This window comes from Raphanus sativus, unplaced genomic scaffold, assembly GCF_000801105.2.
Source record: "Raphanus sativus cultivar WK10039 unplaced genomic scaffold, ASM80110v3 Scaffold0838, whole genome shotgun sequence".
In the NCBI taxonomy this organism is placed as follows: Eukaryota; Viridiplantae; Streptophyta; class Magnoliopsida; order Brassicales; family Brassicaceae; genus Raphanus; species Raphanus sativus.
This window is the reverse complement of record NW_026616153.1, coordinates 1-17038: the sequence shown is the minus strand read 5'-3', so window position 1 is coordinate 17038 and position 17038 is coordinate 1. Positions and strand designations below refer to the sequence as shown.

The following is a 17038-nucleotide window of genomic DNA, read 5'->3' as shown; positions in this document are numbered from 1 at the left end:
CCAACCAATATGATTCAAGTATTTCTTATTTAATATCTTTTAAAAAAAGAAACAAAATCTTGTTAAATTATATTATGTTTTTAAAATAAATAGCTAAAAATAAATAAAAACAGTAGTAATTGAAAAAAAAGATTTTTTTAATTTTTAAAACTATGATTCATCCAACGGTTTAGTGTTTACCCAAGGGTTTAGGGTTTTCCAAGGGTTTAGGGTTTATTATTTAGGGTTTAGGGTTTAGTATTTTGGATTTAAAGTTTTTATTAAAAAAAAATTTGCAACTACAACTATTTTTATTTATTTTTAGCTATTTATTTGAAAATATAATATAATTTAACAATATTTTATTTACTTTTTTAAAAGATATTAAATATAAAATACTTGAATTCTATTGGTTGGTGAATCTAAAAGTTCACATAGGGGGTGAACCCAAGAATAACTCTTAAGTAGATTTTGTTAATCTCTAAACTAACGTTTATTTTTCTTTTAGGAAAACAGAAAAAATTATATATTGCTTTATTTTAAATAATATTTGGAAATACGGATCCAAATGCTATGCTTGTAAGTAATGAGTTATTCTTGGGTTCACCCCCTAAGGTGAACTTCTAGGTTCACCAACCAATAGAATTTAGTTATTTCAAATTTGACATCATTTAAAAAAGAAAATAAAATATTGTCAAATTATATTACATGTTAAAAATAAAAATAAAGTAAAAATAAATAAAATAAAGTAAAAATAAATAAAATAATACTAAAAATGCAAAAAATAAATATTTTTTCAAAAAATAAATTAATACCACAAAAAAACACTAATCTCTAAATGTTAAACCCTAAATCCTTTAGTAAACCTTTGGATAAATTATAAACTTTGATTTAAAAAAAAACTATTTATAACACAATCAACAAAAAACTATACCCTAAATCCTAATCCTAAACCCTAAACCCTTGGGTAAACCCTAAACCCTTGGGTAAATCCAAAATTCTTGGATAAATCTTAAAATTTAAAATTTATCCAAAAGTTTAAGATTTAATGTTTGTTGGGAATGTTAAAAATATTTTTTGAAAATATTTTTTTTAGATTAAAAAGTTTTTTTTTGTGATTAGTATAATTTTTATTTAATTTTTATTTTAAAAGTATAATATAATTCAATAATATTTTGTTTCCTTTTTTAAAAGATACTGAATCTTAAATGACACAATCCTATTGGTTGGTGAACCTAGAGGTTCACCCTAGGGAGTGAACCCAAGAATAAGTCGTAAGTAATTATTCACATCATTAATATAATAAATACGATTATTATATTTCAATCGATTTTTTTTTCTCTGGATTTTGCTAGTTACTAGACAACAAAGTTTTTGTTGATAATTATATAAAAAATTCAAATATAACCTATTTTGTCTTGGACATTGGCTCAAGGCAACTTTTGTACGTTTTTGAAGAAAATAAATACTATACATTTGTATACATAGTTAATTATACAAATACTACTATATACTATATAGTTGTAACATTTTACCAAAAAAATAATATATAGTTGTATACATAAATTAACCGAATTTGGTAATATTAGAATGTCCCCTTAAACGGCACGTGATAAGCACGGGAGAGGAAGTATCTGTCAGCTGATGTCGCCGTGAAGTCGAGCCGTTTACTCTTCCGGCCATCGCGGCAAATTAACCGCCGGTCGAATGAGAATTTATGGAATTTTGTTTTTCTGTTAAGCTGCAACGGTCGATCAATAATTACTCCGATCATGCTTATTACAGAGTTTTACCATAGCCACCTACAAGACCAAGCAGTGAATTTCTGTCGCAATTTCAGATAGCTCGTCCTTGTCAAGTCTAGCTCTTTAAGAAACATCAACTTAGGAATATCGATTGGTATGCTGTCAGAACCTTGTTAAGGAACATCAAGTTAGGAATATCGATTGGTTCTCTCCGTCTCAAAGCTCATGTTTCTGTGATTATTAGTTCACCGGAACCTTGTTTCCCTCGGTTTAGGAATTCGATTTGTTTAAACCGGTTTGAATTTCTCCGGCACGAAATACAACAGTGGTGTTTTGTTTTGAGAAATGTTAGATCAAGCCTAGAGACGCTTGTAGAAGAGGGACAATGGTGAAGATAAGCAGGCCATCAACAGGAAGACATCATTTGGCTTTTGCGTTGCTTCTGGCTCTTGTTGCTGTCGGAATCTGTGTTCCTGTCTTCGCTCTCCTTCCGTCACTGACCTCTCATCAGTCTCTGCCTCGTGCGCTAACAGTAACTCGAGACGAGAAGGTAAGAAAGATTCTTACTTTCAGAGATTTCTACTGAGAGTTAGTTTGCTTCTTGATGTCTTCTCTTTGGCTGCTGGATCCTCCTGCTTAGTATAGTGATGATGTCTTGTAGATGATGTCTCGGGACTTTTATATAAAAGATGACATGTTCTGGAAAGATGAGAATCCTTTCCAGATCATTGGTGGTGATTTGCACTACTTCCGAGTTCTTCCTGAGGTATATTGTCCTCTCTCTCTGAATAACTGGTTATTTAGGTAATTATGATAATGCTTGATTGATTGATGGATTAAAGCCAGATTATGGATGCTGCAGTACTGGGAAGATAGGCTTCTGAGAGCCAAGGCTTTAGGTCTGAATACTATACAAACGTATGTTCCTTGGAATCTGCACGAACCAAAGCCTGGGAAGTTCGTCTTTGAGGGCATTGCTGATCTTGTGTCCTTTATCAAGCTGTGTCAGAAACTAGATTTGCTGGTTATGCTGCGTGCTGGACCTTATATCTGTGGAGGTCTGTGTTTTTTTTTTTTTGCTGTTGCTGTTGATTCTTATGAGTTGATTCCAATGTTTTTATCGCACCATGTGGAAGATGTTGCTTTTAGACAGAAACAAATGCTGATCCATGTTCCTGTTTCCATCACAGAATGGGATTTAGGCGGTTTTCCTGCTTGGTTGCTTGCTGTGAAACCACCTCTGAAACTCAGGACAGGAGATCCTGCATATCTTAAGTTGGTAAGTAACCATTTGTAGTAAACAATTGAAACCACTGCTAATCAGCTTGCAGTATGCAATATTAGTCTAGATTTTATCCATTGGTAGTGGGAACTAGCATTTATTGTGTTAACTTGATTGCTGCTTTCTCCTTATTGAGCTCAGCATTTTCTCTTCCCTGCGTGTGTACTATGTCAAAGGCATTTCTCATCTTTGTTCTCTTGCTAGGGATATTCTCTATATCTATCCTCCATATAGATCCTTTCCTACCTAATTTTCCCACTCTGTCATGTTCGTTACAGGCGCATTTTAAGACTGTTATTATGCCTTTTTTATTGAAAGTAGAGTTATTCATAACAAAGTATGTCACAGGTTGAAAGATGGTGGAATGTTTTATTGCCAAAGGTGTTTCCTCTGCTTTACAGCAATGGCGGTCCTGTTATAATGGTTCAGGTACGCACAGGAAAACAATGTACACTTTATAGGATGTCTTGGCTTTAACCTGGAACACTATGTGAAGCTAGAGGCTGGATCTTTTATATTGGCAAGTTTACTAAGTCATATGGGTCATAAGCTGGAGGCTGTTTTTTTTTTTTTTGCAGATTGAAAATGAATATGGGTCATATGGAAATGACAAAGCTTATCTATGTGATTTAGTTACTATGGCTACAGGACACCTGGGGAATGATATTATTCTGTAAGATTTTGGACATCTTCAACAATACGACAATGGCTTATGTGAAAATAGATTGTGGATTTGCTGTTAATGATCTTCAGGTATACAACAGACGGCGGTACAAGAGAAACCCTTGAGAAAGGAACTATCCCCTTATATGATGTCTACTCAGGTACTGAAATTCATTTATATGATTTCGTTCTCTTCTTCCTGATAAAACTTCAACATATGTGTTGAGATGTCTATATATGCGTCATTGATTGTAAAGTTTATAAAAATGACAAGCAACTACATCTTTCTGATAGCTGTTGACTTCAGTACGGGTGATGACCCTTGGCCAATATTTGAACTGCAAAAGAAGTTTAATGCTCCAGGAAGATCACCTCCACTTTCTTCGTAAGTCTCTTGTGACCCTAACTTTCTACAATGAATTTATTTCTCGTTTACAATCCATTGAGTTGTGTGATTCAGGGAGTTCTATACTGGTTGGCTTACGCATTGGGGTGAGAAGATTGCAAAAACAGATGCCGAATTTACAGCAGCTTCCCTTGAAAAGATATTGTCCCGAAATGGCTCTGCTGTGCTATATGTATGTGCTTAATAATTTTTATTTACAATTTTTTACAAGTTAGTGATTCATGATAGATGTGACGTTAGTACATGCGATGTTCAGATGGTGCATGGAGGAACAAACTTAGGTTTCTACAATGGAGCAAATACTGGCTCTGATGAATCTGACTACAAACCAGATCTGACTTCCTATGATTATGTAGGTCAATTTATCATTACCTAAAAACTCTTTAACTTATATTCTAAAGTTTTTTTTTGTTCTTCAGGATGCTCCAATTAAGGAATCTGGTGACATAGATAATCCAAAATTCAAAGGTTTGATGATCTTATGATTGCTTTTAGCTATTTTCGGGCCTTGCTTTGTTTTCCTTTGACAAACTTTGTGCTATTTCTGCAGCTCTCCAGAGAGTGATTAAGAAGTACAGTGCTGCGCCTCACTCCATTACTCCCTCCAATAAAAAACGGAAAGCGTATGGCCCAATCAAGATGCAGAGGACAATGTCTCTGTTTGATTTGATGAGTATGACAGATCCTGTAGATATGATCACTTCCGCCAACCCAATTTCAATGGAATCTGCTGGACAGGTATGAAATATCGTTAGTCTCTTCCCCTTGGTACAGCTTAAGCATTTCCTTACTCACCATGAAGTGGTCTAATATTATTGTACTTTGTGTAATCTGATTCCTTATTGTCTTGCTCCCAGATGTTCGGATTTCTTGTATATGAATCTTCATACATTTCCAAAAAGAGTGGAAATATACTAAAAATACCCAAGGTATTGTTTCCTTTTCATCTGAATCTAGTGACAATATGTAAATGTAGTTTTCCGGGAGACTTAAATCCAGGAGCAACATAAGGTTCATCTTCTAACATAAGGCGTTGCAGGTTCATGACAGAGCTCAAGTGTTTGTTTCCTGCCTTTCCCAAGATGTTGATGAGGGAGTACTGAGATACATTGGTACAACTGAGAGATGGAACGACCAACCTGTTTCTATTCCAACTACTGAGTGTACCTCTGACACTAGCTTATTTATTCTGGTAAGAGAATCAGCAGCTGTAGGTTCATCAATTTAGTTTACCGTTAAGCACAGTCTCATTTGGGTGACTACTGTGATCCTGTTTCTTATAGGTTGAAAACATGGGTCGTGTGAATTACGGGCCATATATCTTTGATGAGAAGGTACGACACTCTGATAAAATTTTCTTTATCACGTTAGGTTTATACATTTGATCTCGTTGGTTTTTCAAAGTTGGTTATCTATACCAGATTGAAGTGATGTTTGCGGTTTAAATATTTTGGACTCCATGGTAGCATTGTACATTATCTAGGAAGCTGTTCAAAAGGTCTATTTTGTATGACTTTCCAGGGTATCCTGTCTCCAGTTTATCTAGATGGTCAGGTTCTCCAAGGATGGAAGATGATACCAATTCCTTTCCACAACTTGAATCAAATGCCAAATTTCAGTTTCGAGATGCAACATACCAAAAATAGAAGTGAACCGTTTGAGCTTACAAATGGTCAGTGCTCTGTTTTTATCTTCCAGCACATTCTTGGTTAAGTTAAGAGTGTTGGTGATGGAACTTCCGGTCGTCTACATGAAGCTAACTGCTTCTTTCACTGACTATTGTAGAATTGGGTCAAAAAGAACCAGCTCTGTTTGCTGGTGAGTTCTCTATCAACAGTGTAGAAGAAATCAAAGACACTTATCTATCATTCAACAGTTGGGGTAAAGGAGTTGCGTTTGTCAATAAATTCAACATCGGAAGATATTGGCCGGTTAAGCTCTGTCCTAAAGCTTATCCAATGTACATAGTATCTTAGAGTTTCTTCTTATACATGTCTCTTTCTTTTGCAGTCTGTTGGACCACAATGCAACCTCTACGTTCCTGCACCAGTCCTTAAGCCTGGCAAAAATTATGTGGTATGTCAACAAGAACATAAATCTAGTACACATTTTCTTATCTGGAAGTCAGAGATTCTCTACACATTCCTCATTGCATCTTTCTATCACTTAGATTTGCTGAAAACTCTCTTTTCAGGTGATCTTCGAGTTGGAATCTCCACATGTCGACCTTTTGCTGGAGTCGGTGTATCAGGAAAACTTCACATGCGGTTCAAATGAATCTAAAGTCAATCAGTTGTAGCCGTTCAGTTGTGCAGTAGCCAGCAGCCATGTTTGGGAAATAATTTGTTTGTTGCACTTATTAACTTTCAATGGACGAAGATTCTCGTCAGTTTACTGACAAAAAATGAAAATAAATAGTAAAACTAAAGCTTGAAAACCCAAATTAATAAACTAACAACATCATGCTAAGTTGCTACATATCATATAACTTTGGTAAAACTAATATATTTATTATAGAAATGAAAAATATTCTCAAATCCATATTTCAAATTATTTCCTTTGAATAGACCATCACAAAGCTGACTTGTATAATCTGAAAGAATGCTGGAAACTTTATGTATTGTGGAATAAGTTGTTTTTGCGACATAACTCTGGAAAAAACAAACTGATTTCAAAAGTAATTTATTTGAATATTAATTTAGTAATTTATTTGAATATTAATATTAATAGTATTTAAGATATTATATCGAATGTTCTTTTATGTTAAGATTTATAGTGAAACATTTTTGTAGATCTAAGGATAATTGTATTGACGTATCTTTGATTAGTATCCATATATTTTATGTTTGTTGTTGATGTCTTCGTTTCCATCATTACTTGTTTTAGTGCAACATAGGTACACCAAAGGCTGTTTTCTCATTTTTTTACTTCTCCCATCAATTTCTAAAATGTTTAGAGCATGCGCCTGGCAAAAAGTGAAAATCTTTCGCCATAATTAATATTTAACAAACAAAAAGCATAAAATAGATTATAGAGAAAAGGAGGATCGTCTCGTCTTCTAGAAACGTTGGTGTAAACGTCAAAGATATTTATTTTATTTGGAAATATCTGATTTGTAAAATTTTCTTTTATCATTTAAATTTAATTGCATAAAAATAATTACGTTTAAATAGTAATATAACATTCGATAGATATTGGGATATAGAAACTATTCGCTAATGGTTCTCTTATAGACTGTTTGGAGTAAGCAAAATCACTAAAAACATCAAACACGTCGACAAATGTTAATGCCACCTAGCTATGAATAACCTGATCTTCTATGCTAATGCTTGCTTATTAGATTCAGTATAGTTTACAAGATCATGTGTGATCTCAAGCGCAAGACCAAGCTAGAGATATAATTTTTATAACAATGTACATGACATAGATTATCTATGTGAGTGTGGTTTATTTAGAACATAATAAACCAGAATAAACAAACTGATTTTAAAATAATATATCTACTGATTAATTTTATTAGCATTTAAAATATTATATGAAATGTTCTTTCTTAAGATATATTATGAATTTTTTAATATATATCTAAGAATAACTTTATTGATGTATCTATGATGTATCAATATCCATATATTTTATGTTTGCCGTTTATGTCTCCATTTATATAATTGTGGTTGTTCAGTTCAACATGGGTATACAAAAAGATGTTTTTTTCGCTTTTTACTTGTCACAAAAAATGTAAGAACAGTTTATAAATGCTTATAGATTGTTTGGAGTAACCAACATCACAAAAATTATCAAATAAGTAGAAGAATGTCAATGGTACATAGCTATGTATAGTCTTATCTTCTATGCTAATTCTTGCTTCCTACATTCAGTAGGTGTGGCATACAAATTCATGTGTGATAAACACAAAACCAAGTGTTTTCAAGCAAAACTTTTAACTTAATTCTTTTTTAAACAATCTTTTAACTTAGTCCATCATCAGCTCGTTATGACTTGCTATCTAGCCACCATCAAATATATATCTCTATAATATTATTTGATAAGTCAGTTTCTTATGTGTCGCTTCACGTTTATTCTCAAGATGGTTGATTACGATGATACCCTTAATGAATTAAAAATATTACAATTAAATATTTTTATTGATATTTTATTTAGTTTTCTTTTAAAATTTTACAAATAACATATAAAATAAAAAGAAAACATTTATAAAGTAAAAAAAAACTAAAACAGAAATATATGCATAAATAATATGATTTCACTAAAACACAAAGTTAAAAAAAAAGTAATATTCCATTTAAAAATATTTTAAATAACATAACAAATACTTTTGAAGTAATAAAATATTTTTTTAGATGAAAATTATATATTTGTATATAATGTATATAAATTGTAAATTTGCTATAGGTTGAGAAAATTGTTAAGAGTAAACCTGAAAACAAAATCAGATCAGGCAAGGCAAGGCATGATAACATTCAGACAGAAACCATAAACTTCTCACAAAAGCAAACAAATTCGATTGCCCTAAATAGGGTTACACACAGTTCATCACACAATCTGATCCTATATTTCAATGAATAGAATATCAAAATAAGCAGAGATGGAGAAATTATCCAACGAGTTATGTTGTATGATAACAGCTCACTTTGAAAATTAAACACCTGCCTTGTTTCCAAGTCTCTCTCGAAGAATCTTGACTCCCATGTATCTGCAAAGATTGTCAAATTCTATGTTTATATACTGAAGTTAAAGGAAACCTTGAATCCATTTTGTTATTACTGATATTGATTTACCTTCCCATCATCATGACTGTGGCTTGAGGGTTGGTTCCAGGAGACTCATCAAATGTGGAACCATCAATAACTCTGAGCCTGTTAACACCGAGAACTTTGCGGTCAGGGCTCACTACTTTACCCACAAGACAACCACCATGATAGTGCCAGATTGTGACAACAGTGTCTTTACAGAACTGCTCCATGGATTTGGTATCATTCACTTGCTTTGGTCTTAGATTGATATTTGCCTTGACACTTAAGCTAAGCATCTCGTGTACGTTTTGCTTGTCGCACTGCGTGTAGTTTAGGAAACGTTTAGACGTCACAACTTTTGAAACCAGACGAATGGCTTCAACGCAGCGTTGGAGATCCATCGGGTGTTTGAAGTAGTTGAAGGTGACTGAAGGGTTGTCGTCTACATTTGTGTTGAGCAAACTCAAATGCCCTCTAGAGATTGGGTAAGCTAGTTTCTCCAAGATGAAACTTCCATTGAATGCTTCATGAAGTTGGTACTTGTTTCTTCTGATGTAAGCTTGTGTTGCCTCTGGTCTTCTCTGCTTTGCAGGTATGGTGGAAAATAATTCATTCTGCATAAAGATTCAAAGACCATTACAAAGACGGTAATAAGATAAGCTTTATGTAGTTTATTGTTACCTTGTCTGACATAACCCCATAGTGAGTATGAATGCTCTCAGGGGACTGACCAAAGCCAGTGCTGGCTTCAACATACACACCCATCTTTGTGATTCCAACGGTCTGTATAAGTGACTGCTCTATGGGCGCCTTTGAAGGCACCAAGATGGTGTTCATAGGATTATCAGCCATTCCTTTCCCCACATGCTCATTCTCTAGAACCAAAGGAATCTTCAGTCTCTTAAGCTCCCTCTTAGGTCCAATCCCACTTAACATCAGCATCTGTGGTGACCCAATGGCTCCACTAGACAAGATCACTTCACTTCCTTTCCTATTCGAGAGCAGAGCCTGGTGCTGGTTACCATTCTCGTCTTTGAATATCACACCTGTTACTCTAGGTCTTGTTCCTGCATCCAAAACCAAAAACATAAGTTCTTGAGTAACTTGGAAGTCAAGCAAACCCTAGTTTATATCATTTGTACCAGATGTGTCAAAGACTATCTTTTGCACGGTGGCGTAGATCAAGACTCTGAGCTTCTGAGGGTTAGCATAAGCGAGAAGCTCTGCGGCGGTGTGACGACGGCCGAACCTATCGAATATTGTGCCGCCGATCTTGGTGCCAGAGACGTGATCGTAAGTGAAGCCATTGAAAGGTCTGACTCCAACCTCTAAAAGACTGTCTCTCAGAGCTTTCTGCCATAACGTCAGCTTCGGCTGATGAACGATCTCTCGCTCCACCCATGGATACGACTCGTTCACTAGCTTCGGATCCCATCCTGCTCGCTTCACGAACCTACACAAATCGAACATGTGTGAAACATTAAAAGACGTGGTGGTAAAACCTCATGGCCCATTATTACACAAGTACACAACATTCTCGATCGGTGCGCTTTTATAAATGTAGCACTGGACCAATAAATGACACGAGGCATGGATCATATCAACTAATCCCTCAGTTTTTTTTTTAAAATAAACTTTTCTGTGTGGGTGTTCAAAAAAAAACGTTTTTATGTGTTTATACATTAGGAAAACACATAACAATTTGATAAAAAAAATGTAATTAACTGGTATTTCCATTAATTTCTAACCAATAGTAATTCTAAAAATAAAATTTTTTGTTTGAATTTACGATTTACTCATAAAATATATAAAACGTTGAAAATGTATTTCTAGGAACAAACAGTTTTTATAAAATATTTATCTTTTAAAAACAGAAAAAATATATTTGATTTCTTTATAAACAACAAGATCTATTTCAAGATTACAAATCACAATCTTGTTTTCTTTTCCTTAAAACGGTAACAGTTACTTACGCAGCATCGGCTCTGGAGTAGAAACCGGCGTTAATACAAGAACCGCCGCCAAGAACTCTAGCACGAGCGTTATAAACGCCGTCAGTAGAAACAAATGCCTGAGACGCAGAGGAAGCTGACGTGTCAGCAAGTCCGATGTGGAAGTTCCTGAGGAAAGAGACGTTTGCGTTTGTAAACGGAACGCCACCTCTCTCTAAAACAAGAACGCTGAAATTCCGCGACAGCGTTGCAGCTAGGGGGCAGCCTGCGGTTCCGCCTCCGATGACTATGTAGTCGTACGTGGAATCTTGACCGTTGGATGAAAAAGAAGATGAGGAAGATGATGCGAATGTGCTGGCTTTATCGATGAACGTGTATCTGTAAGGATTGAACTTCAGCTTCTGCTCTTTACCTACATATAAAAAATTGTATTTAATAGTTTATTTAACTAGACAAGAACTAAACAAGTATGGGTAGTTGGTAGAAGTAACTATACAATTAATGTCGTGAGCAGAACATAACCTAACAAAAAAACATAACAGTTCTCCGTAAAAAAGAAGACTGAACTGTTGTTAGTGTCCTAATCACTCCAGATTCAGTCCTGATGAATCAAGAAACAGAGTTTCTCCTTCAAGAAATGATTAACTCATGGTAGAGTGGTTATATAAAGTATATGACTGTGAACAAGTTCGGACATAAGCTAATTTTGAGAAACATATCTCCACAACTAGAAAGAATCGTCAACGACTAAGAGAGAAAGAGTATGTATGTTTACTTCAAACACAACACTAACAAGAAAACAGAAGTGAAAGTTTGTAATGAGAAATGTGTGATGAGAGGAGTAACCTTTAGAAGCAGTGGAGGAGAGAGAAGTTGGTAGACAGAGAAGAAGAGCAAAGAGAAAGAGAAAGAGCTTGAGAGCCATTGGAGACTGCAGAAACCAAAACATAGAGTTTTTAATGTTTTTTTTTTGCTTCTGCTTCAACTTCTTATGTGGCTTTTCATGAATGGCCTTGTTTTGTGTGTACCTTCTCCTATAAATAACACTTGGATCCAACTGAGCAACTATATTAAATACACCTACATTTCTATATATTGTTTACATAATATGTAACCATTTATACGAATACATCGAATTTAGTTAGATAACATCTTCGTAAAAAGTAAACAGTAAGAGACCGAGTTAATAAATATTAAATAGTTATGTTGGTGGTCTACAGACTACACAAACGAAATGGGATCTCAAGTGTCCCATTTTTGGCGAAAATAGCAAATGAAAAGGACAAGTGTATAATCTTACTTATTGAGTTGTTCCCGATTTAACCATAATAGTATTTTTTTTATAACTAGAACGTCATGGAACCATAAATTTTAACCATGTAAAAAAAACAATTCTATAAAGAAACTCTTTTCATTGTAAATCGAAAACATAATCTTCAAAATGCCTACAGAGTTAACTACTAGAACTATCTAGTTAATTATAAATAGTCACCTACTATAACAGATCAACAGTTTCTTGCAGAAATTAATGATAAGTACACTTCACTGCTGATTAGAACAGTCATTATCATTTTTTTTTGGTCAACTACAGTCAGTCATTATCATTTACGCTTTCATCTTAAACAAAGACTTAAGAGGGTTGCTGTCGCCGTTTACCCATGGTGATGATAGATCATTTGATTTGTTTTGACTTATGGGACCAGTTAAACCATAGAGTACTTAAAAAACAATATAAAGATAAAAAAGAGAGTTGCAAAGCTTGTCTTTGTCATTAATGGCGATATGAAACGGTTGAAGTAGGATGTCTGGTAGCCGTCGGATCAAAACTTCATAGATTTGAAAGTGTATCCATTAATCATCTTCACCTAACCATACCGCAAAAAACAACAATATACGGAGCCATGTTTTTGGCGAGTATTTTTTTTTCAGTAGATCGTAATTATGACCATAACTGTGAGTTAACAAAATCTTCACGAGTCATGTATATTTTGACAGCTAATCTAATTGATTAGCTTTACCTACCTAACCAAACAGAAAACACATTCCGTGTTATTTGGGTGAGCATGTAATCATGGGTTTTACTAACAAAACTAGGTGATAATCCGCGCCCTGCGCGGAATAAGTGATTTAAAAAAATATGACTTTTAATTTATAAATATTAGAAATTCAAAATACATAAAGTAAGATATAATAGAATATATATATGTATAACACTGTGATTAATATAATATAAATTAATTAAAAATTGAATGTAAAAGTTTGTTTAAATAGAGGATGAAACCAACGCTTCATAAACAATACAAGTTTATCATGAATTTAAAAAAGACAAAACATATAAAATAGAACTATTGTTTTCATAACAGAATTATTATGATAATAATTAAAGCAACATAGATAATAGGAAAAAACACCAAATCTAGTGAAAATTATCTTCAAAACTCATCGTTTGCAATCTTATAGAAAAATAACAATGAATAAGTTTACCAAAAAAAGTTATAATAATTTACTCTTTTTTACAAATTGAAATGATATACCTCTTTCTGAGAGCATCGATTTTTTGAACATCAGAGATGAAATTCAAACCTTGTATTTTGAGTGATATTTTTGAGCTGTTAAGATTGTGATGGAAGTGATCATGTAGTGTAAGCAATATATATATAGTATGCCGAATTTACTTAATGTGCGGAAATCTTGATATGTAATTACGATGTTAACGAATCATCATTAATGTAGACAGTATCGAATTGATTAATAATTAGGAAAAAGAATTTTTTTAGACCATGAAATGACAATATTGCATAAATGGTAACCTCCCAATCAAATTTAAGAATAAATGCATGATTTGTTTTTAAAAATAGAATCAATTTTGAGTCTTAAAAACATTATTTGAATATATTAGACATAAACATTTTCCGTAAAAAAAACTTGAATCAATCATATTTTTAAAGCAGTAATCTGCTGAAATAAATCCATGGCTACAATTTATAACATTACATATCTACTTACCTTTTATTCGCCTATTGACATAGCAAAATAATACATTACCATGCTCTAATCATGCAAAGTCAAAAAACGAATTAAGTTTTTTTTTTGTAATTGATTTAGCTTTTTGGTTTTGCAAATATACGTATCGGGTTACAGTAAGGTAAAAAAACGAATATGTTTTTTATTTTAGTGATGGAGGTCCATATTAGTTTTTTATACATTGTTAAAAATATTTCTATTTTGAAATCACAGGAACTTTATTATTTGGTCCATATTAGTTTTTTATACATTATTAAAAAATAGATATGGCTTATGAGCATTATTCATTGTTTCAGTATTTGATAATGAGGTACAGAATGTTGAGTATCCGAACTTATATACATACAGTATCAGTAAATTTTCTTATATAATTGCGCTTTAGAAACGAAAAAGCGCAGTTACTATAAAACAAACCTACTAATAAATTTGTCTGTTTTGAATAAGAAATGAAAAGCGCACTTATATATGAAAAAATTGGTCAATCCGAATTCTCACAACATTCTACAAAATCGTTTAATATGGAAATTACGTGACTTTGTTATATATGGAAAGTCAACACATAAATGATTGATTGAAAATTCATATTTTATTACGATCATAACAATAATTTATGTGTTATAATATTTAGATTGATTTGACAATGGCAAAATGTATATTCTAGTAATAATGATTTTATCAAAATAGGGGAGAGTGAATGTGAGAATGCCACCTAGGAAATGACATTGTGTAAATAACACATCAAGTTAAGGTTGTTTTCTTTTAGTGTTCCTAAAATAATATATAGGGGATTAGAATAACCTCGGATAAGTTAGCCAATTTTGTTTCGAAGAAAAGAAAATTTGTATATTAATGTTGAATTTAGAGGACGAGTATATTAATGTCACATCGCATCACGTGCGTAAGTCATATAGATCGCATGAGATTTGTATACAAAGTAACTACAAATTTGAAAGTTTTATATAATGTGGAATAGAAGCCAGTTTACAAAAAAAAAAATATAATGTGGAATAGAGATTAATGAGTTTATATGTGAACCAATATTTTTGTGTGCTTCGTTATTAATGGGCAAAACCTTTTTAGACAATTTTTATTGTATATATACGTTTTTTAAGACTTTTTGTCCATTTGACCCAAAAAAAAAAAAAAAAAGACTTTTTGTCCATTACCGATCAACCAAAACCCCCACAAAAATTGTTTGTAGAGAAACTCAATTAAAAGGGACGAAACATTTGACAGCTATACTCACAACGACTATAACTATGTAGTTTGATATTCTTACAAAACTGTTTTCGTTAATACCTAGTAGCTAGTAGCACAGAAAAAGCTTATGGACATTTCTTAAAGATATAAAATCATTCTATATGGTGATTTTCGGTGGGTGGATATGCAAACTGTAAAGAAATGATGATAATAAATACACACACCAATCCATGAGTTGGATTCAGTATGTGTATTCAATAGTTTATAATAATGGTTACAAAACTTTACCACTCAGCAGTTAATGTAAAGATTAATTTCTGCTCCCTTTTCTCGTGACTAGCATGTTATCCCATGCTTCAATATTTTATCCCACGAAACTAGTAATTGAGATCGTACATGTATTTATAGTCCTTCAATATTTTATTTTATTTTTACATTAAGAATTAAGAAAAAAGAAATAATCAAACGGATTCAGAATCAAATCATGCCACAATGTTTTTAAGTCACTTGTTGTGTATAAAGAAAAAGTGAGCAACGTTTTTAAACAAGTTAAAAAACACCAAGTATTGGAGAACAAACCTTTGAAATCGTAAGAAGATTCTTTGTTACTCTCCTCTCAATCCGTCTTTGATGCACTTTTGTGCTCTGGTGGATTTTCTGATGAAGAAGTGTTGTTGCTAGGACGACGGTTCTCTGGAGTAGCTGGAGGAGGAGCTTCCCCTTGTTCAGCAAGATTCTTGACAAGGTTCATGATTGTGGGAACAAACTTTGCTGATATCGAAATGAGCCCTGGAAGCTAAATAAATCATATGTAGCAGCAATATCATATGAGTATCATTATCAGAAATTCTTAAAAAAACTACTACTACTACGTTATTTGGAGGTTGAGAAGATTGGTAGAATACTTACTGCCACCATTGCGAAACTCGCCAGGGATATCCAGTTGCGTCCAGAGGGCTTTCAGAAGTAAGAAACCAACAAACAAGACACCAAGATAGAGAGGGTTTCTGTCATAGTAAGAAGCAAAGAGTTTTCAGAATCTACATGCCATTCATCAAATATAAAACATTCAATACTAGCTTTGATGGACCTTAGAAGAGTCATGAACTCGTTGAATCCAAGTATGATCAATGCAAAAATAGCCCATGGAGGGGGTAACCAGTTATTACCACGCTTATTCGCTTCCTAAATTAGTATAACCAATTAGTATTCATAAAAAAAAAAACATAGCATAGAGCAAACGTGCGAGTAAAGTAACCATGCCTGTGCAGATATGGCTTGAGTCACTGTATACTCTGTTTCTGTCTTGAACTGTCTCCATATAGATTTACAACTGGACCGGTGTGATCAAAGTTCTTGATGATGGAATCTACAAAAAAAATATTAAGATCAAGAATCAACTCAAGTTACAACACGTTGGAGCAGAGTCAAACATACCTCATCCCAAGTGCTTGAAGCCAATGGATCAGATGCTGTAATGCTTTTCTTAGACGTTGTTGAATCCAAAAGAGCGACAGTTAGTGTCTTCTCGATGTTATCGGTTTCATCACTCAATCGCATTACAGCCATTACTGAGAGCAACTTCAAGGACTGAAACAAATAAACCATAAGAAAGTGTTTTAAGACTTTCTCTCAAGACTTGTAAACAAAACGGTGAGAGGAATCCAAAAACGTACAGCTGATCTAGCTGCTTTAGTAATTGCTCGAAGATCTTCTTTTCCAGTCCAAACTCGTGGCATTGAATCAGCATCATTGCTGAAGATTGTAGCAAACCTGAAGAAGACAAAAGTAAGATTCAAAACTTAAGTGTTGTTTTAGACTAGTTTTGAAAAGGTTGCTATATATTATACCTATCTTTCATACGCATCAAAAACCTTTCCAGCTTCTTCCTTGGCCTTAGATTCTATGACACCTCTTGAATAATCTTGAAGACTCTTCACCATTTTGTCTCTTTGTTTCTTCTTCAATATCAAAAGCAGCTAATGCACTACTGAATCCAGAAACAGCAGATTCGGTTTCACGTCCATGAAGCTTCTTTA

At 33.4% G+C, this 17038-nt stretch overlaps 2 protein-coding genes across 5 annotated transcripts; one reads left to right on the top strand and one right to left on the bottom strand.

Annotated features, from left to right (window-relative positions):
• The first annotated feature begins 1603 nt into the window (after nt 1-1603).
• On the top strand, nt 1604-6518 carry LOC108809100 (beta-galactosidase 17). 4 transcript variants are annotated; one of them, XM_056997816.1, is made up of 20 exons: nt 1604-1878; nt 2077-2274; nt 2386-2490; nt 2587-2782; nt 2915-3003; nt 3355-3435; nt 3585-3679; nt 3760-3830; nt 3964-4054; nt 4130-4247; nt 4332-4427; nt 4495-4543; nt 4626-4813; nt 4933-5004; nt 5115-5267; nt 5359-5409; nt 5597-5747; nt 5861-6006; nt 6086-6151; nt 6270-6518. In XM_056997816.1, exons 2-20 carry the CDS (start codon nt 2110-2112, stop codon nt 6372-6374), a joined length of 2088 nt encoding a protein of 695 aa, XP_056853796.1. In that variant the 5' UTR covers nt 1604-1878; nt 2077-2109; the 3' UTR covers nt 6375-6518. The 4 variants fall into 4 exon arrangements, with proteins under 4 accessions (XP_056853796.1, XP_056853795.1, XP_056853794.1 ...); XM_056997815.1 differs by having other exon boundaries at nt 1604-1928; XM_056997814.1 differs by having other exon boundaries at nt 1604-2274.
• A 2051-nt stretch (nt 6519-8569) lies between these two features.
• On the bottom strand, nt 8570-11801 carry LOC130503157 (protein HOTHEAD-like). The gene is made up of 6 exons (XM_056997827.1): nt 11622-11801; nt 10797-11187; nt 9966-10276; nt 9505-9890; nt 8869-9437; nt 8570-8783 (listed from the first exon to the last, which is right to left on the bottom strand). The coding sequence occupies exons 1-6, from the start codon at nt 11722-11724 to the stop codon at nt 8729-8731; spliced, it is 1815 nt and encodes a 604-aa protein (XP_056853807.1). The 5' UTR covers nt 11725-11801; the 3' UTR covers nt 8570-8728.
• Nucleotides 11802-17038: the final 5237 nt, after the last annotated feature.

What these genes read in the sequence shown, in the direction of transcription:
- LOC108809100 (XM_056997816.1), top strand. Translation starts at nt 2,110, where the DNA reads ATGGTGAAGATAAGCAGGCCATCAACAGGAAGACATCATTTGGCTTTT. An exon ending in ATATACTAAAAATACCCAAG is followed by an intron (nt 5,005 to 5,114) that starts GTATTGTTTCCT and finishes AAGGCGTTGCAG; the next exon opens with GTTCATGACAGAGCTCAAGT. An exon ending in ACACTAGCTTATTTATTCTG is followed by an intron (nt 5,268 to 5,358) that starts GTAAGAGAATCA and finishes TGTTTCTTATAG; the next exon opens with GTTGAAAACATGGGTCGTGT.
- LOC130503157 (XM_056997827.1), bottom strand. Translation starts at nt 11,724, where the DNA reads ATGTTTTGGTTTCTGCAGTCTCCAATGGCTCTCAAGCTCTTTCTCTTT. An exon ending in CTCCTCCACTGCTTCTAAAG is followed by an intron (nt 11,188 to 11,621) that starts GTTACTCCTCTC and finishes TTTTATATGTAG; the next exon opens with GTAAAGAGCAGAAGCTGAAG. An exon ending in TACTCCAGAGCCGATGCTGC is followed by an intron (nt 10,277 to 10,796) that starts GTAAGTAACTGT and finishes CGATTTGTGTAG; the next exon opens with GTTCGTGAAGCGAGCAGGAT.